At 40.6% G+C, this 24,433-nt stretch overlaps 1 protein-coding gene and 1 non-coding gene across 3 annotated transcripts; both read right to left on the minus strand.

The window, feature by feature from the left end:
- Positions 1 to 603: 603 nt before the first annotated feature.
- EIF5 (eukaryotic translation initiation factor 5) lies at positions 604 to 15,025 on the minus strand. Of its 2 annotated transcripts, XM_060754922.2 has the most exons (12): positions 14,922 to 15,025; positions 14,567 to 14,832; positions 7,503 to 7,782; positions 7,304 to 7,385; positions 6,404 to 6,576; positions 5,811 to 5,922; positions 4,742 to 4,887; positions 4,431 to 4,586; positions 3,887 to 4,048; positions 3,200 to 3,364; positions 2,161 to 2,298; positions 604 to 995 (listed from the first exon to the last, which is right to left on the minus strand). In XM_060754922.2, exons 3-12 carry the CDS (start codon positions 7,572 to 7,574, stop codon positions 903 to 905), a joined length of 1,299 nt encoding a protein of 432 aa, XP_060610905.2. In that variant the 5' UTR covers positions 7,575 to 7,782; positions 14,567 to 14,832; positions 14,922 to 15,025; the 3' UTR covers positions 604 to 902. The 2 variants fall into 2 exon arrangements, with proteins under 2 accessions (XP_060610905.2, XP_067319129.1); XM_067463028.1 differs by lacking the exons at positions 14,567 to 14,832; positions 14,922 to 15,025 and adding an exon at positions 9,683 to 9,702.
- On the minus strand, positions 5,524 to 5,647 carry LOC132762264 (small nucleolar RNA SNORA28). The gene has a single exon (XR_009630150.2). It is a non-coding gene; the product is annotated as a small nucleolar RNA SNORA28 (small nucleolar RNA).
- Positions 15,026 to 24,433: the final 9,408 nt, after the last annotated feature.

The raw sequence follows: 24,433 nt of genomic DNA on the forward strand, positions 1-24,433 counted from the left end.
ATACAACTTAATTTACTTTCAGTTGCCCACCTACATAGGCTACACACACAAAAAGCTATCCACAGGGTTTTAGAATTATTTCCCAGCACTTCTATTATTTTGCATGGCTACAAGCTCTTTACGATAGGTGAAAATGAAAAAAATAGTTCCCCATCCTAATGTATAACCCAAGGTTAGATGTTTTAAACATAATGTCGCAACTTCAAAAATGTTTGACTCCCACCAAATTTCACTTGAGAACAGGCATCTTCCCAATCTTCATTGTATTTATACATTGTAGCTCGTTAGCCAATTGCACTTAGGTATAGTTTCATAAAGCAAGTCATTACCTATTATGGCAGTTAAAAGCACACAATGGCAAACATAGAAAGCACCATGCAAGCCATTCACTTATCTGGAATGGCAACAAGTGCCTGGATCATAGTATTTCCCAGTGTAGCCATCTACTGCCATTGTCAGAAATTTACTCAATGAGGAAGCTACTGAAGGGGGAGGGAAATGTAAAATCCATGTTGTCCCAACACACCACAAAAACCCATCTCTGGATATCCTGCTTTTTGTGACATTGTATTGTATGAATAACTACCACAAAAGTCCTATAACTGAAGATTTCAAAACCAAATCCTTTATTTTCACAACTGTATAAATGTGCTCCAAGTATTTATGTCCAAGACAAGTTTAAAAGAAACATGCTGTACAGCAAACGTGGATCAGTTTGCTGGTGTATTAATTCCTCTCATCTGTTAAACTTAGTTACAATACCAGTCATGGCAAGATACATTTGAGTTCAAGAAGTGAAGCACGATGTTTATAGGTATTACAGCTTGTGCACACATGTTGCACTTCTGGCAAGAGATGCAGAGAGGTATGCACTGCAACACTGGAAATTAGGCTGACTTGCTTTAAATAGCATCAATATCAATGTCCTCTTCTTTGTTGTTTGCAGGCTTCACAGTTTCAACTTTAGGTACACTGGCAGTCTTGGAGTACACCACCTGCAAGAATCAGTAAGGATTAGCTGGTGTAATGCTGAAGTTTCAGGCTCCAGTCATTTCAGCAGATTTGACACAGTAGCTACGATTTGGATGATGTTTTTAATTTTATTCTAGGTTGTTTTTTATGCTTTGTCTTAACGTTTAAATGTTCTTTATGTCATTTTAATTTATAGTTTTATGTCAGTATTTCGTTATTATGAATTTTTCTTCCTACATGCATGTTCACATTGAATTTTTGCCATTAATATGTTGTAAACCACCTTGTGGCATATAAATACAATAAATTAGTTAATTATCAACTAAGTGAGAATAATATAAGAGCTAGAAGGGCATTCCACTAGCTATAGCATTCCCAACATGCAGCTATCTTCATATATGGCTACACAGGACACATGTTTAACTTTGAATGTTTTAATGCTTTTTAACTTTTAAGAACACTGTTTATATTTAATCCTGTTTTAATATTTGCATATTTGTATATTTTAAATTTTAAATCTTTATGTTAAGCCTCTTTGAGTCTCCTGCAGGAGAGATAAAGCGGGTTATCAATAATAATAATAATAATAATAATAATAATAATAATAATAATAATAAAGTTTGAAATAAATTTCTGCCATTGCCTTTCCATTTAATTAGATCAACAGCGGTCAGTTTTTCCCCTCGTGCTGCTCACGTACTGTTGTGCAGTGCCAGGATAGTATTATTCTGCACCTCACTGGTACAGATTTGTCAAGTATTTCATCACTATACTTTATAACACCCACAAATTCTAATTTAAACTAATGTGGATCCCCTTTCTTATGAAAACAAACATATACCTTCCAGATGAATGGGCTTTAAAAAAAATCTCTGGGATTACGGCTGGGAGTGGACACATTTTCAAAACCAGGAGATTTCTATCTCTGGGTTTTGAGGGGAGGCCTTTATACACTTCACATGGATGTTCCCCCTCCCCCCAAGGCAACCTGCCAACATTTCCTATTCTTGGACTAAAGCAAACAGGTTCACCCAGATGATCAGGTTTCCAAATGTACAAGCCAACGGAAGTATTAAAACTTGATCTATTCTCACTACCAGGTTTTCAACACAGGCTTCCAAAACATGCAAAAGACAATATGTGGTTTTAAAGACTTGTTAAAGGGAAGGTAATGATCTTCATTCTTACCTCAATATTTTCATCTTCATCCTCCTCTTCTTCATTACCAGATGATTCCTCTTCGGCCTCTTTTAGCCATTTAATGAATGGCTCTGCTTTGACACGAATTTCTTTGGCAAGCTCTTTAGAGACATATTTCTTTGAGGCCTACAAAAGATTCAAATTAGCTGTTTAATATATAGGCAGTATGTCATCTATTTGGTATATTTACAAACAGCTGCAAAAATCTTAAGAGCTAAACAAGTTCTATTCCATTAGACTTAAAGGCAACTGATGTTCACTTATCCAAGATAAATAGCTTCACCAAAGATCCAGCAAAATGGGAACAAGTATATGGTTGGCTTTTAGAAAAATTCCCTTGCTGTTTTTTGTTTTTCAAGATTTTTTTTTATAAATAGTTGCACTCCACAAACAACCTTTTGAAATTCAGTGGTTCTTTATTGCTTGCAGGTTCAATAATTAAGATTTGTTCTCTTTTGAGGTTGTGTGTACCTAGTTTCCAACCAAAGGTGACCCTATCATAGGGTTTCTTTGGAAGTCTCGTTTAGAGAGGGTTGCCATTGTCTTCCTCCGATGCCGCAGAGTGTGACTTGCCCAAGGTGACCCAATGGGTTTTATGGCAAAATGGTGATGCAAACCCTGTTCTCCAAAGTTGTAGTCCAGTGCTCTAAAACCATTACGTAGCACAGTGCTTTATTATTCTCGATTCCTTGTGCTGTTAAATTCAGAAGGCAAAAACTAGTGACTTGGAATAAGCACTGTAGAACTGAACCTATGTTATAAATTCTACATTATGAGCAGTGAGCTCCATATTTTAAGTCCCTTTATAGAGTAGATTCCCCGTAGGCTGAAATACAGTTGCCCTACATTCCCCTTTTTAGAAATGTCTTCTGCTACCTCTTTGTAATTTTGTGAGAACCAAGACTTAAGATGAGAACAAAAAAGACAATAGTTCATGATTCCACTGGGCCAAATCATATAGCAGAGGCTATCATGTCAAAGGCAAAAATTGGTTTACACGGAGTTCAGACCAATGTGCAACACTGACCTTTTCTGCCCAGCTTAAAATGACCTCCTCTTCCAGAAGATCTGCATCATACATTTCTTTCAGGATATGTGGAATTTTAGAAATCAGCTGAGACTGGTGCATGGCCACCACACATTCCAAACCGTGGAGAAGGTATCGCTGAGCCTTCTTGTTGTTGTGACAAAACTATAAAATGAATAAGAAAGAATAAAGAAAAATGCTAAGTCTACTTAGATCACCTATTTAGACGCCTCAAGCATTTAGTTCTTTCACTCATGAGAAAAGGTTTGAGATTCTCTATTTAGGTTGAATTAGGTTTCTTCAAACAAGTTAGTGCTGAACAATGTGCTGTAGCATTTAGGTTTTAGTTATACATATGTATTAGGTATTTATAGTTCTTATTTTTCTGTTTGTGATTGTGCTTATTTTGCTGTGAATTTTTAGGTGCTTAACTGAATATATACATATAGCTTGAAATCACCTCTCTCACTATACATCAAGTAGAGAATCACACAAAATGATGAAAAGAGAAGTTCTCCCTCAACCTTGCCTTCTATGTTGAACGTTAGATGTGCAAGTAGGTGAACCTCCTACTCTGTGCACCCCAGCAATTAAACTAACAGAAAAAAGCACTAGTTTCCTAACCTTCCTATTTCACGAGATTCTTCAGCTATGACAAAGCTTTGAAAAATCACTGAAAAAACTTACACGCAAAAAGTGGCGCCTGTATTTCTTTATCTGTTCTCTTATCTTTTCATCAAAGAGGACTTCAGTCAATACCAGGGGGCCCATAGCTTTAACGTCCAGTCTTTCTGCCTCGGCCACAATGTCTTTGTCAGAAGACTCTATGACACCTTCTTCCTTTTTTTTCTGAAAGGAAAGAACACCGAAAAATTAGTAATATATAGCTAACACCAGTTCATTTGTTAAAGTACATCACCCTGATTTGCCTTCACTGTGTGAAGTGAAAATGTATTAGTTTATTTTAAACATATTATTATTATTATTGCCCCGCTTTATCTCTCCTGCAGGAGACTCAAAGTGGCTTAACATAAAAGCATCAGCATATAAATTAAAATATACCAACATGCAAACATTAAAACAGGATTAAATGTAAACAGTATTTTTTAAATCCCAGTTAAAAACCATTAAAACACATTCAAAGTTATTACAAAACTATCATCTTTAAAAACTTGCCTGAATAAAAATGTTTTAGCCTGCCAGTGATTAATGCACACCACTATATCTTTACCTTAACAAAGTCAAATAATAAATTGACTCTTTCTTCAACAGTCCTTTCTAGGTCATCAGTCAATGTGAGAACTTTTGCATGATCGCTGATTTCATCCATTCGGCGCCTCTGGGCTTCTTCAGTTGTGTCTTCGCCCCAGTCATCATCGTCATCATCCTGGAAAATGGGAGATCAATACAACAGCAGGAAATATTTTCAGATAGCCATTCAACATGTATTTATTAGAAAGCAATATATAGTATCAATAATGTTGTTGCTTATGATCTGACGAAACATCCCTCATCCATTCAGATTTGGCCATGTCTACTTACCGCTACTTTTGGAGGACTAAGTTCGTCTGGAGGGGCTGACTGTGGCGGTGGTGTCTCAGTATTAGACACAGAACCATTCTCTTTATCTTTGCCTTTCCTATTCTTCTTGTCTTTCTCTTTCTTGCCTGTACCAGACTCACTGCTCTCTGCAAACATTAATGAATCCCCAATCAACAGATGCTTTCAAACAGATGTGCACCTGAGCCTTTGTTAACTTTTAGTTTCAATTGGCAAGCAAACATCACTAAAAATAGACGAGGTTTCGACTTTGCTTACAGGAAGTGAAGATAACCTTAATTCAACTGAACCAGTTTTGAAAAAGGCATCTTGGGAAGATATTTGGTCTACAGTGCAAGAAGAAGCCTCCATAAGGCAAACATCTGACCCTAAGCAAACTTTAAAAAAAACAATTCTTTGCTAAATTAGAACATTATAGCTTATTGATTCTTTATAGATTAATCAATACAACCACTACTAGTTGCCTTTTTAAAACTTCTGAAATAAAAACCCAGACATCACAGCAAACACCAAAAGCATGAAGTGATATCAAGAGCCAAAAATGTCACTTTCTACGCCAGTACTGTAAGGACTGAAATGCACCTAAGAATGATGCAATCATCAGATGTAAACTAAATCCAGGTATTTTGCAGCCTCCTGTAACTCATTAGCTCCATCCATGAAGGAAAGTGAGAGTTGAAACCCAAAACATATGGGAGCATTAGGTTACGTTAGACTCAAATAGAGTGCATGGTATTACTTTAAGGAGAAACTAGCTACTCTGGGATGTTCGAGCCCATATAACAGATGACCTCACCTACAGAGACCTCTGGAATAGGTTAGACTATGTTTATTATAGCAAGCTTAAATTGAAGCAGATAATGAGATATCTACCACAGAGTGTTGCTTGCTTAAATGTCTTAAAAGCAGTCTAAACAGTACTAGTAAGCTACCTTGTACCACAAATCAATACAATCATGCAAACACGTGTTCTACCACTGAGGAATAAGATTTTCTTTTTACTCACCTTTTACAATGAAAACCAAAATCAACAATAAATACATTCACTTACCAGGCGGGTTTTTGAGAATGAACGTGCAGAGCTTATGGTTTGTGTCAAGCATGCCGCGATAGCCACAGGCTTTGCAAGAGTTACCAATAGTTTGTTTCTTAGGATTGACATGCTGTCAAAGAAAACAGTAATGTTAATGTTATTTTATGTTATTATGGAGTTCAGGTGTATGATCCTGTGTCTATCGATATGCTTCTGAACTTACTTAAGATGCTAGTTTAGGGCTTAAGAATCCTAAATGCCAAGAGCCAGAATACGAATGACACCAAATATTCCAAATTTTAATTTGGCACAGCATAATTCTACATATGTGTCTCATTCATTTTTGTATGGGATTGCATCAAGGCCTTAGAATACCTGTGTACAGGTACAAATAGAAGGATCTGAGACAATGAAAAAACCATCTTGCACTTACTAGAAATTTAGTGAAGAATTTTCATCACTGTATTTTGCCAAATTCAAAAATGAAAACTCAAAGCAGTGTACTGCTATGTTTGCTGCATTAAATACCATTAGGCTGTGTCCCAAGAGTATTAGTGTATGGCTAAAATAAACAACAGAACATGCAATCTCTAACAGAAAACACCACTTACCAGATCAGTTTCGGGATTCTCACACTCAGGACAGAGAACGAATTTTTTAATGAACCCATCCAACATGTCTTGTAGCTTATTCGCCTCATGAGATCCATTGACAATGTAACGGTCATTCTTAACATCAAACTGGGTCTGCGCTCCCAGCTCACAACCAAAAAATTTGGTGGGATCTTTAATGAGAAGAAAGTATGGTCACAAGACTTTGTAAGATCTTTCTTTCTCACACCCATTTACAGATGTTGCATTATTCAGAGCTCTCTCCCTCCTAATTTAATTGTGCAGAAACAATAATTATACTTCTCAACATGCAAATGGATCTTGTAGCCCCTTAGAGACTAATTGAGAACAAATTTGGCAGCATAAACTTTTATAGACTAAATCTACTTCCTCAGATGAGTGGAGCTAAGTGCCTATGATTCTCAACCTGAGTTTCTTTAGTGTGACTATGTACTTTTTAAATTCAGATTATGACAGTCTCTTCCAACAACAGTAGCGAACTGCATGATCATAACATTTTTATTTGTTGCTAATTCAATTTGTCACTGCCTTTCATGAAATACAGAGCACAAAGCCAACAGTTCAAAGTTTCAAACTATTATTAACTTGATATTCCACATGTCCTGCAAAACTAGCACTTGCTGTGGCTTAAAAATTAAAGGGCGATATTCTGCATGATTTGCCATCACCGTAACATAAAGCTGAACAAAACTTGGCAAGAATACTGGATTCATGGAGTAGGAACACAAAATGGCATGGAAGCTAGTATCAGCATGGCTTCTGCAAGGGTCCTTTTGCTTTGATTCCATATAGGCAATTTGCAAACTCTAAAAAACCCACTCATTTGTAGTGATAAGAATCAATAACAAGCTAAAATAAAAAAAAAAATTATCAACTTACACGTAGGAGGCCGATTAAGCGCCTTTGCAACGTCAACCATGTTGACTATAACTGTCTTTATCCCATTTCCTTTGCCCTCAACCTAGAAAAGGAAATTTGGTTAAGTGTTTGCCTTGTCCGATTCAAGCCAGTATTATTAGATGTCACAATTTTTAAATATGACAAGTTCAAGCTATGACTTGAAGAACTTAAAACCTACCTTGGCAATCAGACGGGGCATTTTGTAGCGATAGAACTGATCGGACACACTGCGGTTGACATTGACAGACATTTTGGCTTATTAGTAGCTTTATCAATAAGATGGAGAGATCTTTGATTGCAACTTTTTGGTATCTTCTGTCTGGAGAAGACGTGATGACATAAACGACTGCAAGAGTTCTCGGTCTCTGACATGAAAAATTTTTCGCCACTGAGGCTGTGAGGTTCTTGCTTGTATGCTATATTTCCCCAATACAGGTACCAATGGCTGCGCAACAGCTCTGAAAGATTAAGAAAACAAGAACACTTAGTTGCAGTAGTGCCTTAACTGTAGCTGTAAATATACATCTATCTCATTTATGAGATACAACCCTTGCTAACCAATACTGCTCAAAAGCCAAGATTTACAATTAGTTCTCCCCCCTTATCTCACCCGGAGTTTTTAAATCATTTTATGTACATGCAGCCCACCCTTTGTCTTTCTATCATTATGCTTAGTTCCTATGTTTTGTGTATATTGTTTTATATGCTTTGATGTTTTATGTTTTAATGTTATGTTGTTTATTTGATTTCAATTTGTATTGTTATATTGTAATTCTTGTTCGGGCTTGGCCCCATGTAAGCCGCTCCGAGTCCCCTTTGGGGAGATGGTGGCGGGGTACAAATAAAGCTTATTATTATTATTATTATTATTATTATTATTATTCCATTCAACATAAAAGGTCATATTCCTACATTAAGTGCTGTTTACCAACTGGAAATATTAGCATGTATATAAAAGTATCACATTTATATTCTGCTTTTTGAAGCATAACATCAAAACGAAGTGGCCCAATTAAACACTCACTTCTGTAAACAGCATCCACTCTGACATGAACCCCTACAGAAGGGCTAAGACTTTGTCCAGTAATGAAGTAAAACAGTTACAAATCGAACGCATGGCTGAATTGTGTCCAGAACACCACAATGCGATATATGCTAGAGCCCAGTACTATTACAGACCCTCTTCATTTCCAGGCTCTTTAACAGTTTATCACCTAACTGCTCTACAATTTGTAGGCAAGTAGCATTTCAATTCAAAGTTTGCCCAGTTACTATTACCCAGCACTTTTTAGATATTGACTACCAAGTACTGATTTGTATGATATTGTTGTGGTTTGAATGCATACTGAAATCAGAAGGGGGCAGAACTGATAGTAGGAAACTATGCGTGGTAAATGAACATGTAAACAGCCCAAGGCCTCAACGATATTGAACATTTAATCAAGTTGAAAACTAGTTTCAAACAGGAGAAAACATTGAACACACACAAGTGAAAGCAAGCCCTCAATGCATAACAATGCTCTATGGTAGGCATGGGTAAACTTTGCCCCCCCCCCCAATGTGTTTTGGACTTTAACTCCCATGATTCCTAATAGCGCACCGGCTGTTAGGAATTGTGGGAGTTGAAGTCCAAAACAACCGGAGGGCTGAAGTTTGCTTGTGACTGCTCTATGGTTTGTGTAATCACCATCTAGGCCTCAAACAAGACTTGCTGTGTAATCATTTGCACAGCAAAACCACCTTCTTCAATCCTGCTTTGAAACCACATTAAGTGATCAGTGTAGATCAGGGGTCCTCAAACTAAGGCCCGGGGGCCAGATACGGCCCTAGCACAGGGTCAACCTAAATCTGAAATGACTTGAAAGCACACAACAACAATCCTATCTCATCAGCCAAAAGCAGGTCCACACTTCTCATTGAAATACTAATACGTTTATATATTTTTAATTGTTCTTCATTTTAATTATTGTATTGTTTTAAGTGTTTCTTGCACTACAAATAAGCTATGTGCCGTGTGCATAGGAATTCATTATTTTTTTTTTCGAATTATAATCCGGCCCCCCAACAGTTTGAGGGACTGTGACCTGGCCCCCTGTTTAAAAAGTTTGAGGACCCCTGGTGTAGATGGTGCCAAAGAGCTAATCACAACAGCACAGCCAATCCCTCAAGTTACCCAAAGGTCCTATACAAAACATCATCTGCATGAAGGGCTCACAAGACCTTTCTCTCAGAGGACTCCTTCAACACATGACCACAACTGTAAGCTCCCCCCTTCCCAGCCTTGAGGGAATAACAGGGAGGAGGGAAACAACAGACTGGGGACAGAAAGGGGTGGGGAAGAGTAGAAAACCCCTTTACCTTCTGGGAAGTAAATCCATTCACAGACCACGAGGCTGTGCCGGGGTTATTAATGACACTTCCTCTCCTCCCCCCCCCCTTTTACAACCTCCCTTCCTCTTCCCTTCAACCCCGCTGCTGTCGGAATGACTCAGAAATGCAGCAATTAACCACTGAGTCAGCCCTAAAGAAGAGGCTGCGGTAGAGGCACCGAGCCGCGCATGCGCTCGCCTCCCCCATGGCCCTCTTCCTCTCCTGCGCGCGCTCGCCCCTCCATCCCTGGCTTCCCTCCTCCCCGCCATTTCTCAGCGCCTCCCCCCCCCCCCCTTCTCACGCTGCGGGTTTAGGAACTGCGCCACAGCGAGTGCGCGTGCGCAGGAGAGAGCAGGCGAGGGCTCACGCGCTCTGCGGCCCCTCCCTCCTGCTTCCCTTCCTTCCTTCCCTTCGGCCTCCTCGCAGCATCACGAGGAAGGAGACGCCATTTTGTGGAGCAAAGCGAGGAAGCCAGGCGCGCCATACAAACACACACACACACACACACAATTGATGGGGAGAGGAAACCACCAGCTATCCCCCCCCTAGCTCCTTTGGGGGCCCCGATTTCTTAACTAACAACATGGAAACAGTTCTACTGAACTACCCAAAGAAGCAGAGGAGCTGCTCCCTTTTCAAGCAGAGTTTGTTCTGCTTTTACTATCCAATCTCATGATTTAAGAGAAAGGCCTGAGTTCCTCAAATAATAACAGTAATAATACTTTATTTATACCCCGCTACCATCTCCCCAAGAGACTCTGTGCGGCTTACATGAGGCCAAGCCCGCAGTACATCAATAAAAGCAATAACAAAAACAATACAATTAATATAAATCACATAAACAAAATAAACAATAAACAGTAACACACAAGCATTTAAAAACCTATGGCCAGGCCAAATGTTATAGGTAGGATATAACGGGGGTAGGGTTTTCAAAGAGATGAGGGAACGCAGTCAGTCCCAAATCAGTAGTAAAGTGCATTTTGAGGGCATATTGGTGAGAGGCACACTGGAACATCCACGTTTTCAGGCTCCTCCTAAAGACTGCCAGAGTTGGGGCATGTCTGATGTCCTTGGGAAGTGAGATCCAGAGTGGGGGACGGGACACCACCGAGAAGGCCCTTTCCCTCGTCCCCACCAACCACGTTTTCAGGCTCCTCCTAAAAACTGCCAGAGTTGGGGCATGTCTGATGTCCTTGGGAAGTGAGTTCCAGAGTCAGGGGGCCACCACCGAGAAGGCCCTCTCCCTCGTCCCCACCAATTGCACTTGCAAAGGAGGTGGGAGCTCAAGGTCTGAGATTAACACAAAAACAGAGGAGGGGGCAAGAAAAGAGTGGCTTCCCATCTCTCTGTCTCTTCTTCCTCTCCCACTCATGGATAAAAAGCAACTGCTTTATATAGTCAGAGCGGGCTCATATAACACAGTTCAAAACTATTACCAGACAACCAACACAAAAGCACAGGAAAGAGAGCCTTAATGCATGCCAGTTTATTATTTATTTGCATTATTTCTACCCCGCTCATATTAGCCCGAAGGCGACTCAGAGCGGCGATCATCCAGGCCCAAAACCGGTTCCAGGATTTCCTATGTTGTCATCTGCACAGCAGAACCACTTAGAAACTGCAATAAATTGTCACTGTAGCTGCCCATACTGACTAATTTGTGTGGAAATGAAAGGGCAAAGTGGGTTTTAATCCCTAAGAATGTCTGAATCATTTTGAACAAAACACACACATTAGGTAGCAATGAGGGAAATGATGCAAGATATACTTAGACCTATTTTGTATGGTTACTGTTTCAGTTTTTATACTTTGTAGCATATAAATTGCATACTGTATTGAATTTAATGTTAACCACAGACCTCTTATTAGAGATAAAGCAGGATATAAATATAGTAATTTTATTACTGCCTCAATAACTGCATGAAATGGTCAGTATAGACTCTATTTAGAAAGCTAAAGCAATATAATAACTATTGCTGCTCTGTCTTGATAAATGCATAGTCAGTGTCAATGGGGCCTTTCTGGGTCTCTTGAGAGAGAAAACAGGATATAAATATAATATTACGACTTTTGTCTTAATAAATCCATTAAATGGTCAGTGCAGGTGGTGCCTTTCTCAAGTCTATTCTATACTGCCATATAAAATCCAAATTATCTGCTTTGAACTGGATTATATGCAGTTTTAGAGAGGTAAGGTGGGATATAAATATAATCTTATTACTGCTTTGTTTTAATAGGTTAGTGTAGATGGGGCCTTTCTCAACACAGACGCTTCACAGGTTTATTCTAAAAGTTTCAGGGATTACAAACCACCTTTCCCAGATTCCACACAAACATGTCTTTCGTGTCCCCCTCACCAAAACCTTCATTTGATTATGATTGTATAGATGTATTTTAGCTGCTCCAAGTCTCTTATTGGGAGATGGAGGCGGGGTATAAAGTTTATTTATTATTATTTTATATTGTGGATATTATTTCATATGGTGGATGGATGTATTTCTATTCAATTCAAGGTGCTGGTTTTGACCTATAGAGCCCTACACAAGTTTGGTCCAGGTTACTTGGGACACTGTGTCCTCCTATACGGTCTAGTAAGGAGACCCTGATTCTGACTCAGTCCCTGGCCAACATGCACTTAAAGATCACTAGAGAAGGTACATTCTTGGGTGCGGTTCCTAAGCCGTGGAACTCGCTCCCACCCTCATGACATTTAGGAAAGATGTAAAGACTTTCCTTTGAAGCAGCTTTTAACCGAAGCCAGGCACTTATAGATACAGAAGAACGGGGAATCTTAGATTGAATTTAATGTTCAATAATACGGAAAGTTTTTAAGGATTAATGAACCCCTAATACTTGTGTAATGATGGTTTTTAATTATTTAAAGTAATTAAATAAGCCATCCCAAGTCCCTTCTGGGAAATGGTGGCAGAATATAAAATACATTTATTACAATTTCTATGTATGTTTTAAATATGATGTGAGTCGCATTGGCTTTGTGCTGGAGAAAGAAATCTCTGTAATAAACAAATAAGTAAATGTATTTATTTTCATATGCTGGATGGACGTATTTTAATTGGTTATTAATAGGAGCTAGTTTTTGCCTCTTGTGTATGTTTTATTTCGGCACATAATTTTATACTTACTGTGATGTTTTGATGTTGTAATTAGTGTTTGTGGTTGCTTTTGTATTTCTACTACAATTTACTGATTTATGTTGCTTTGGTCGCTGATTATTACTATGTATAATGTATTTTTGTTGCAAGCCACCCCTCCCCCCCGGCTCTTTTGGGGGAGGAGCAGGATACATATAGTTTCATTATTATTGTTCCTATGTTGGATGGATGCATTTCGTGTCCCTATGTTGGATGGATGTATTTCGTGTCCCTATGTTAGATGTATGCATTTTGTGTGCCTATGGATGGATGAATTTCGTCTCCCTATGTTGTATAGATGTATTTCGTGTTCCTATGTTGTATGGATGTATTTCATGTTCCTATGTTGTATTGATGTATTTTGTGTTCCTATGTTGTATTGATGTATTTTGTGTTCCTATGTTGTATGTATGCATTTCGTGTGCCTATGTTGTATGGATGTATTTTGTGTTCCTATGTTGGATAGATATATTTCATGTCCCTATGTTGTATGGATGCATTGTGTGTCCCTATGTTGTATGGATGCAATTCGTGTCCCTATGTTGTATGGATGCATTTCATATTCCTATGTTGGATGTATGTACCTCATGTTCCTATGTTGGATGTATTTATCTCATGTTCCTATGATAGCTGGATGTATTTTCATGTACTTATGTTGAATGGATGCATTTTGTGTTCCCATGTTGGATGGCTGCATTTCATGCTTCAAAACGTTTGGTGTTTAAGCATCGCTTGGGTTTTGAAAATCAGTTCTGAGGATCCGAGGAGTGGATTTTCAAAAGCGAGGGATGCTCAAACACCGAACATTTTGAAGCACTATGTTGGATGGATATATTTCGCCTCCCTACATCATGTCCTTATGTTGGACTGATGTATTAGGATCCAAGGAGTAGATTTTCAAAAGCGCGGGATGCTCAAATACCAAACATTTTGAAGCACTATGTAGGATGGATATATTACGCCTCCCTATGCTGGATGGATGTAGTTCATGTCCTTATGTTGGACTGATGTGTTCCTATGCTGGATGGCTGCATTTCATGTTCCTATGTTTTGTTGTACCCTGCTTTGAGCCTTTAGGAGAGACGGGTAACAAATGCAAATGTATTATTATTATTATTATTATTATTATTATTATTATATAATAATAACTATTCTACAGCAGGTATGGGCAAACTTGGGCCCTCCAAGTATTTTGGACTTTATCTCCCACCATTCCTAACAGCCTCAAGCCCTTTCCTTTTCCTCTTCAACTGCTTAGGAAGGACCCGAGACTGTTAGGAATGGTGTGTGTTAAGTCCAAAACACCTGGAAGGCCCAAATTTGCCCACCTTGAGCCTTTAGGAGAGGCAGGTGACAAATGCACATTTATTATTATTATTCTACACTAGGCGTGGGCAAACTTGGGCCCTCCAGATGTTTTGGACTTCAACTCCCACCATTCCTAACAGCCTCAGGCCCCTTCCTTTTCCCCCTCAGCCGCTTAAGCGGCTGAGGGGGAAAAGGAAGGGGTCTGAGGCTGTTAGGAATGGTGGGAGTTGAAGTCCAAAACACTTGGAGGGCCCAAGGTGCCCATGCCCATTCTACAGCTTCTTGGAATGCGCTTCGCCTACGAAACAGCGCCCCCTTCAGGACAAAGAAGAGAACCTTCCACACACACCAGAGTCCCCGGATGTTCAACCGCCCTTCCTCCCTTCATTTCCCTCAGAGGCCTACTCACCGTTTTCGTCCAATACAGACATAAACCCAACGCTGCTCGCCCCGGGCTGCGACGAAGCCGAATCGGTGCGAGGAGAAAATCGACGAGGGTGTCGGGGTCTCACGGGGCGGCTGGTCGCGGCCGAGCGAGGGAGGGAGGGGGAGCACGGAGGAGGAGGAGGCGGACGCCGCAGCCGCCCGAGGAGGAGGGGAAGCGGGGCGCCCGAGCGTCGTCCTCACCGAGGCTTCAGCGGGGTTTCAGCGGGAGCGGCGGGCGGGCCGGGGACTCTGTGGATGAGGAAACACAGTCAGCGCCAAAGCTTCCTTCCAGGCGGCGGCCCGAGGAGGGGCAGCAGCAATGGCCGCCGAGCACTTACCTCTAGAATGTTCTCGCGCCGACTGAACAGCCCCGTCGCCAAGGCTGGGATTAATCAGCCGCCGCCGAGGCCACGCCCACGCCGGCCCGCGATTGGTTCCGCGCTCGGCGTGGGCGCGTTCCATTGGCTCCCGCCACCCGCCAATCAAGCTCCTCGTCGCCTCCCTTTGCTTCTTTTCTCTCTCTCTCCCCCACCCATCGAAAAAAGGACATCGCGTTGACAAGGCGGGACTCAAGTCTCGCGAGAGCTGGGCTCCATTGTGCAAGGGAGAAGGGAGATTGAGTCAGTGCCTGGCTGGTTAGAAGGAAAAGCGCTCGACCAGGCCTAGGTGTTTTGGACTTCCAACTCCCACAATTCCCAATAGCCAGAAGCCTCAGGATGGAATTAAAGCAATGATATGAATTCCTGGGACATATAGTTTGTCATATAGCTTAGAGAAGACTGAGGGGAGCAGAATCATAGAATCAAAGAGTTGGAAGAGACCTCATGGGCCATCCAGTCCAACCCCATTCTGCCAAGAAGCAGGAATATTGCATGCAAATCACCCCTGACAGATGGCCATCCAGCCTCTGCTTAAAAGCTTCCAAAGAAGGAGCCTCCACCACTCTCCGGGGCAGAGAGTTCCACTGCTGAACGGCTCTCACAGTCAGGAAGTTCTTCCTCATGTTCAGATGGAATCTCCTCTTGTAGTTTGAAGCCATTGTTCCGCGTCTTAGTCTGCAAGGAAGCAGAAAACATGCTTGCTCCCTCCTCCCAGTGGCTTCCTCTCACATATTTATACATGGCTATCATATCCCCTCTCAGCCTTCTCTTCTTCAGGCTAAACATGCCCAGCTCCTTAAGCCGCTTCTCATAGGGCTTGTTCTCATATAGCTTAGAGAAGACAGAGGGGAGCAGAAGACATGTCCATCTTGTCTTTACTAATAATATAATAGAGTATATTGTATATACATATCCATCTTGTCTCCAGCACTGTGCTTATGATATAATGTAATATAATATAATATATTGTGTATACATATAATATAGATAATATATTATAATGTAATACAATATAATATAGGAAGAACTTGAAGACTTGGCTATCTGGTGTGCCTTTCCAGAATAGGAAACTCCAGCAACACGTCCCAGAAGCACTTTACTAGAGACCTAAGATTGTCAGCACGTTGCATTTACCCATTACTGCTCAAGCAGGGAGCTTTGAGATGGTAGAACAGAAGCTTTCTGAAGTGGAATCCTCACATGTGAAGCTCTAGGTGTTCTCACTGCCTATTACAGGGAAAACCAGCTGATTCCCAACCCATCTAAAACACAGACATGTGCCTTTCATCTCAAGAACAGACAAGCATCCCGAGCTCTGAGGATTACCTGGGAAGGAATCCCACTGGAGCATTGCAGCGCACCCAAATACCTGGGAGTCACTCTGGACCGTGCTCTGACCTACAAGAAGCACTGCCTGAACATCAAGCAAAAAGTGGGTGCTAGAAACAATATCATACGAAAGCTGACTGGCACAACCTGGGGATCACAACCAGATAAAGTGAAGACATCTGCCCTTGCGCTGTGCTATTTTGCTGCTGAGTACGCATGCCCAGAGGAACACATCTCACCACACTAAAACAGTGGATGTGGCTCTTAATGAGACATGCCGCATTATCACAGGGTGTCTGCGCCCTACACCACTGGAGAAATTACACTGGTTAGCTGGTATTGCACCACCTGACATCTGCCGGGAAGTAGCAGCCAATAGTGAAAGGACCAAGGCAGAGACATCTCCAGCTCATCCCTTGTTTGGGTATCAGCCAGCACGTCAACGACTTAAATCTAGAAATAGTTTTCTAAGATCTACAGAGACACTCGCTGGAACACCTCAGCAAGCGAGAGTCCAAAAGTGGCAGGCTCAAACCCAGAACCTCAACCAGTGGCTGATCCCAAGTGAGAGACTCCCCTTGGGCACACAGAAAACTGGGCGACTTGGAAGGTGCTGAACAGACTGCGCTCTGGCACCACAAGATGCAGAGCCAACCTTCAGAAATGGGGCTACAAAGTGGAATCCTTGACATGCGAGTGTGGAGAGGAGCAAACCACTGACCACCTGCTGCAATGCAACCTGAGCCCTGCCACATGCACAATGGAGGACCTTCTTGCAGCAACACCAGAAGCACCCCAAGTGGCCAGCTACTGGTCAAAGGACATTTAATCAGCTACCAAGCTTGAAAATTTTGTATTTTGTCTGTTTGTTAGCTTTGTTATGTTAGAAATGTAATATAATCGACTGGTTGCCCTGACACAATAAATAAATAAATAAATAAAATATAGTATATTGTATATACATATCCATCTTGTCTCCTGCACTGTGCTTATGATATAATGTAATATAATATAATATATTGTATATACATATAATATTGATAATATTATAATGTAATAAAATATAATAATACTACTAATAATATGATACTATATATATTATATTAATGTAATATTACTGATAATATTACAGTATAATGTTATAGTACAATGTAATATATAATATTAATATTGTGCTGTGGTAATAATATAATATATTTACTTTTTACTTGTAAGCCGCTCTGAGTCTCCTTCGGCGTGAGAAGGGCGGCATATAAATGCCGTAAATAAATAATAAATAAATAAATTATGCTGGGAAACATGGAAGGAAAAAGGAAGAGGGGCCGACCAAGGGCAAGATGGATGGATGGTATCCTTGATGTGACTGGCTTGACCTTGAAGGAGCCGGGAGTGGTGACAGCCGACAGGGAGCTCTGGTGTGAGCTAGTCCATGAGGTCACGAAGAGTCGGAAGCGACAATGAATAAACAACAACAGCATAGTTTAGTGAGGCACCAGGACTATGTGACAGAAAAGTCTTTGTGAAACCTCAACTCCCAGCTGAAGTGTGCGGGGATATGAGAGAAGCCTCCCACAAGGATGCTAAACATCAAAACATCCGAGTGTCCCCTGGGCAACATCCTTGCAGACGGCCAATCCTCTCACACCAGAAGCAACTTGCAGTTTCTCAAGTCGCTCCTGACACGAAAAAATTAAAAATAGATAATATAGAAAACCATTAGTAATTTATAATACTAATTTTGTGCTATGCTAATAATATATTATATTGTATATAATATAATATTGATAATTTTTTTTCACATGGGCCATCTAGTCCAACCACCTGCCATTCCGGAAAAGCACAATCAAAGCACCCCTGACAGATGGCCATCCAGCCTCTGTTTAAAAGCCTCCAAAGGAAGGAGCTTCCACAATCTAGGGCAGAGAGTTCCACTGTTGAACGGCGCTTATAGTTAGGAAGTTCTTCCTAATGTTCAGGTGGAATCTCCTTTCCTGTATTTTGAACCCATTGCTCCATTGAGTTCTAGTCTCCAGGGCAGCAGAAAACAAGCCTGCTCCATCTTCCTTATGGCACCTTTTCACATATTTAACCATGATTATCTTGTCTCCTCTCAGTCTTCTCTTCTGCAGGCTAAACATACCCAGTTCTATAAGACGCTTCCCATAGGGCATGATCTCCAGACCCTTGATCGTTTTAGTCGCCCTTCTATGGACACATTCGAGCTTTTCAATATCTCTTTTGACCTGTTGTGCCCAGTCCGGGACATAGTATTCCATGTGAGGTCTAACCAAAGCAGAATACAGGGGCACCATAGAATCATAGAGTTGGAAGAGACCTCATGGGCCATCCAGTCCAACCCCCTGCCAAGAAGCAGGAAAGTTGCATTCAAAGCATCTCCGACAGATGGCCATCCAACCTCTGTTTAATGACTTCCCTCAACCTAGACACTACACTCCTTTTGATGTAGCCCAAAATCCCATTGGCTTTTTAAATTACTACATCATACTGTTGCCTAATATTCAACTTCTTGTCCACAAAGACTCCAAGATCTTTTTCACATGGACTGTTGTCAAGCCAGACAGCACCCTTTCTGTATCTTTGCGGTTCATTTTTTTTCTGCCTAAGTGTAGTATCTTACATTTGCCCTTGTTGAAATTAATTTTGTTAGCTTTGGTTATCTGTTAAAGTCATTGTAAGACCTGTTAAGAATTCTGAGCCTGTTTTCTGGACTATTAGCTATCCCTCCCAATTTGGTGGTACCTGCAAACTTGTTAAGCAAACTCTCTAAACCTTCATCCAAGTTGTTAATAAAGATGCTGAACAGCATTGGGCCCAGAACCGAACCCTGTGGCACTCCACTAGTCACTTCTTTCCAGGATGAAGGGGAACCATTGATGAGTACTCTTTTGGTTCAGTCGCTCAACCAATTACAAATCCACCTAACAGTAGTATTATCTCAGACTCTCTTATCCCTGAGAGGACTGCTGCGTTGAGAGGGGTCACCACCCTGCGGCCAAAAAGGAAAAATGAACTTTGGAACATGGAACGTACAGATACTGTTGGACAACACTGACAGCGAATGCCCCGAACACATAACTGCTATCATTGCAAGGGAGCTGGGACACTTTAACATCAACATTGCAGCACTTCAGGAGACCAGGAGAGCAGGAGAGGGACAGTTGAAGGAAGAAAAAGGAGGCTACACCTTCTTCTGGAAGCGACTGCCCGAAGAAGACCAAAGAATGCATGGAGTTGGCTTTGCTATCAGAAATGATCTGGGGAAACATCTGACTGAAGCACCTACTGGCATCAACGAACGACTCTCAACCCTCCAAATTGATCTTCCCAAAAACCAACAGGCAACCATCATAAGTGCCTATGCACCAACACTAGATGCTGATGAAGACATCAAGGAAATTTTTTTACTGTCATCTGTACACCATCCTATCGGAGATACCTAAGGAGGACAAAATCATACTCCTTGGGGACTTTAATGCAAGAGTCGGACGAGATTTTGACCTGTGGCCAGGGACCATAGGAAAAGATGGGGTTGGAAACAGCAACTCAAATGGCATCCCTCTGAATTGATCTTCCCACATTCTCACCAAATGTGCGGAACACAATCTTGTCATCACCAAAACGCTCTTCCGCCACAAAAATAAGCTCAAGACATCATGGAAGCACCCCCAGTCAAAGGATTGGCAGCTCTTAGACTACGTAATCACACATGCCAGAGACTGCTGTGACGTGCTTCTCACAAGAGCAATGACAGGTGCTGGACAGACCACAGTATTATCTACTCCACATTTTACTAGTTGGTTTGAAAGAAGTTCATGGGAGACCTTCATTTTAACAACATTTACACTTGCTAGTAATTATTGATAATAACCAAAACTGCAATAATGATTTAAAAGAAATGTGGCATTTTGTTCTGAAATTATAGGGAGAATTTTTCTTGTGCTCTTGGCATGAAATTGTCTACTTTTATTTATTCAGATTATAGGTGACTCAGTTATCTCATTTCGTGTCTCTGCCCATAACATGAGATAAGGATATATGGTACTCTGACCCATATACACTGATGTAAATTATGTCCAAGGCCACCTATTCAACGAAAACCCACAGTAATAGAAACTTTAATTGTTCAGATATGAAGGAGTGGGCAAATTCCTGCTGCTTTATACTTGTGCTCAGTAGAGCAGACACTGTGGAATTTGATAGCAGAAGACAAGCAATGGATTAGGGGGTGCATCTACACCGTAGAATGTATGCAGTTTGATATCACATTGCCATGGTTCAATGCTATAGGCTCATGGGAGTTGTAGTTTTACAAGGTCTTTAGACTTCTGTGCCAAAGAGTGCAGGCACCTCACCAAACTGTAAAACCAAGGATTTTAGAGCATTGAGCCATGGCAGTTAAAGTGGTGTCAAAATGCATTCCTTCTACAGTGCAGATGCAGCCCGAGACAAACTTTCATTTGTTACACCTTTAGATATCAGTTTAGCAAAGTACAGAAATTTATTAATAAATAGGAGGGAAATATTTTTTTAAAAAATAACAATGTGAGAGAATACAAAACTGGCATCTTTCATCCCATAAGCTTTGTGTTAGTGTTCAGTACAACTCTTGTGTCTGCATTCTTGTTTATTCAGCCAGGTTTGTGCTGAACTATGCACCTTCACTGAATGTGGGGGAGGGAGGATAATGCATCAAACTGTCTTGGGTAGCGTGCGGCACAGCAAACCAACCCAACCATTAATAACAACATCCAAAACTGAAAATACTCTTCCAGGACTCGCTGGGGCCATAGTAACACTGTGCCTTCAAGGCTCAACAGAGGCAAACAATAGCAATGGCAATGAAAGCTGCTGGGACATCTAAGCAAACTCACGGGGTTGCATTCCTCTGCAGTAGCTCTGCCTGGAAGTCTCCTCCTCTCTGTTCATTGCCCTCTCCTTCAACTTTGTCCCTCTTTAACAAACCAGTTCCCTAGGGAAGGTAATCTTGAGTGTATCTGCACTGTAGAATTAATGCTGTCTGACACCACTTTAACTGCCATGTCTCAACACTGGAATCCAGGGATTTGTAGTTTGGTGAGGCACTAGCCCTCTTTGCAAAGAAGGTGAAAAAATACAGATCTCATGATTCCAAAGCATTGAGCCATGCTGGCTAAAATGGTGTCAAACTACATAAATTCTACTGTTTAGATGCACCATGGACTGTTTTGCCTCTTATTGAATGTTCAAATATTGAAAAATGGTATTCATCATAGAGTCCACTATTTCTTAAGAAAGTATTGATCTCTTACATTATAAGCCCCTGCTGCATTTAAAAATAGTTTTATTGTGCCCTGAAATGGTAGGTAATGTGCTAAGCACTGAACCGAATTCAAGTAACTTATTGCCTTGGCCACTGGCTCTATTTTAATTTATTTTAGAGCGGACTTATGGACTGTGGCTGATGGTAAAACTGGAACGCAGCCTTCTGATGTGTCTGGAAGGGGGCATTATGCAGAAGTGTTCAGAATATGAAATTCTTCTCATTTTAGCCTGTAAAATAAATCTTTCTTATTAGTACTACTGTTGATAATTTTGATGCCACCTGTATGGGAATAAAAACTCTCTTGTTGGTGTGCAAAACATACCATGATTGCCAGCTAACTCTTAAAGGATAAGCTGACATTATACTAAAACCAAAGCTTGGGTCTGTTGTTGCCTAAACACATTTGTAAAGACCCTGAACTAGTTGGATATTTTGTCCAGTTTGAAACACCTTTCTTCACACCAGAGTGGCAGTGGCAGAATTGTATACACAGTGCCATTTTGCATGGATATGCATTGCACATTGATGCATATAGTTTGGGTGTGCATTTATATTTGCATTCTTGGTTCAGTTGCGTGTCATAGTCATTCAGTTCTGATGCTGCCAAGAAACACCTTTCTTGGAAGCATCAGAATTACTGCAGCACTTCTAGGCTCACAGTGATTCCAAAGAAACTTGTGTTCAATTTTACTGAATAATGCAGAGATCTAAGCAAACTCACAGGGTTGCAATCTCCCTGCCCATTTCTTAGTGCAAGTCATCTACCTTAATGATAAAGGCTAAGCCAAATCTTAAACTAGGTAGAAATAAGTCAAAATAATAAATGACATCATTTGAGAAAGCCTTCTTCTGGCAGATCTACCCAGTCAATTTTAGCTGATGAATTTTAAATTAAGATTTTATTAGCATTGGTGTTTTAATCTTCATTCTGTGTTTTTAATATACATATGTTTTATCTATTTTATCATGTATTTAACTATGTTGTACTGCCCCTCAAGCCATGAAGAGAGGCATAAAACAAATTTGTTATAATTATTTGATACACAACAAGGTTAGTACACAGCAAACAAGATGACTATACTGTCTTTTGTATTGGATCACACGTTGGGTACTGTGTGATGTATCAGTGAATAATGTGTGCAGATCCGAGAAGGATGGCCTTTTGCAGCTGACAGATGGTAATTTTGTCGGCGCAAATTGTTTTTAAGTGCAGGCCAAGGTCTTTAGGCACTCAGTGTGCCAATCACCACTGGGACCACCTTTCCTGTCTTGTGCTGGATTCTTTGCAGTTTGATGATGATGATAATTACAACATATTAGAATAAATGACAAATTGACATTTCACACTTATTATCCAAAGTAAAAAAATAAGATCAACACTTGATTTAGTTCTCTTCAAAGCTGGCTCCTTGCCTCTTTACAGTTCCAGATCCTGCATATATCACCCTGCTTTTTTTCTGGCAGATCCTTCAGTTAATATATTCCTTGGGGAAGGGGGAAAAGGATAGTAAACCCCATTTTAAAACCAGCTACACTGCCTCTTATTACTGGTGCCTGATTGAGCTAACCCATTTTCTATACAAATACACTGGTTTATATCACACTATATAATTATGCCATTACAAATCCCAGGTTTCCTTAGAGTGCAGCTATGATGCTCTTTATCAGCTGTTATTAAGGATTTGCGAAGCATAGCTACAGATCATAAATACCTTTGTGTTTGGAGGAACTGGTTTGTAAAGGACCAATGGCAAACAATTTTGACCCAGGGTGGGCAAGTTCTACCAGTTTGGGGGACCCGCATTGGGTCTCAGCCTTGTTCCACTCCTGATTCCTGACCGTCTTTTTTTTAATTCCCCAAATTTCCTCATGACTTCTAAGAGATGCGGGAACATTTGCTGTTTTTGCCCTTCCCGTGGCATGTTTTGAGTCTATTTCAGGCCATTTTAATGACTGAAAGCCCTTCAGGTTTTGAAAAAAGCAAAGCCCACCCTGGCTTAGGAAAAGATTTTCTTTTATTACCACCACTATGACAGGTCCACCTGGTGAGGACATGGGAGGGAGCCTTTGCTGTGAAATTCCCCTCTGCTTTCCTTTTTGCCAGCAGCTTATTCAAACAGGCATTTAATGATTAACTGCAGGGAGTCATTTTATGGAATCCTGTGTATTTTTTGATCTTGTGCTTTTAAATGATTTTACTGGCCATGCTTTAAAAGTTAATAGTGTTTTCATAGGATAATCTGTTTAATTATGTTTTAACATTTTTTTTTAATTTTCAGGCTTTCAGTTTTGTTTTAAGTTTTCATGCAGTGGGGTTTTGTAGTACCTTTGACACAGAACTTGTAGCATAAACTTTCACAGACTGAGGATCCATCTATACTGTAGAATTAGTGTAATTTGACACCAATTTAAATGGCATAGCTCGGTACTATGGAATTATGAATGTTATTGGTGCCTCACCAAACAACTCTCCTGATTCCATAGCACTGAGCCTTGGCAGGTAAAGTGACATCAAGCTGTATTAATTTTACAGTGTAGATAGACTCTTAGTCTACATCTTCAGAGGAATGGCGTTTCTGTGCATATTCTCAAAGCTACAGGATCCCTTTGCATACTGATAAACCGGATTAACACAGCTAGGTCTTCATTTTAATCTTGCGGTAAGAAACCTTGGGCTCCATGCTACTGAGCAAGGAAATAACTAACTGAAATAGGTTGAGGTAAGAAGTAATATTATCCTACATATGCCATACAGCTTCTGGGTGTTTGATTTGCCATTTTGGGAGGTGACAAATTTGCTAAAAGGGTGGGGGGAGTG

The sequence above is a fragment of the Anolis sagrei genome, chromosome 1 (genome assembly GCF_037176765.1).
Source record: "Anolis sagrei isolate rAnoSag1 chromosome 1, rAnoSag1.mat, whole genome shotgun sequence".
Lineage (NCBI taxonomy): Eukaryota > Metazoa > Chordata > Lepidosauria > Squamata > Dactyloidae > Anolis > Anolis sagrei.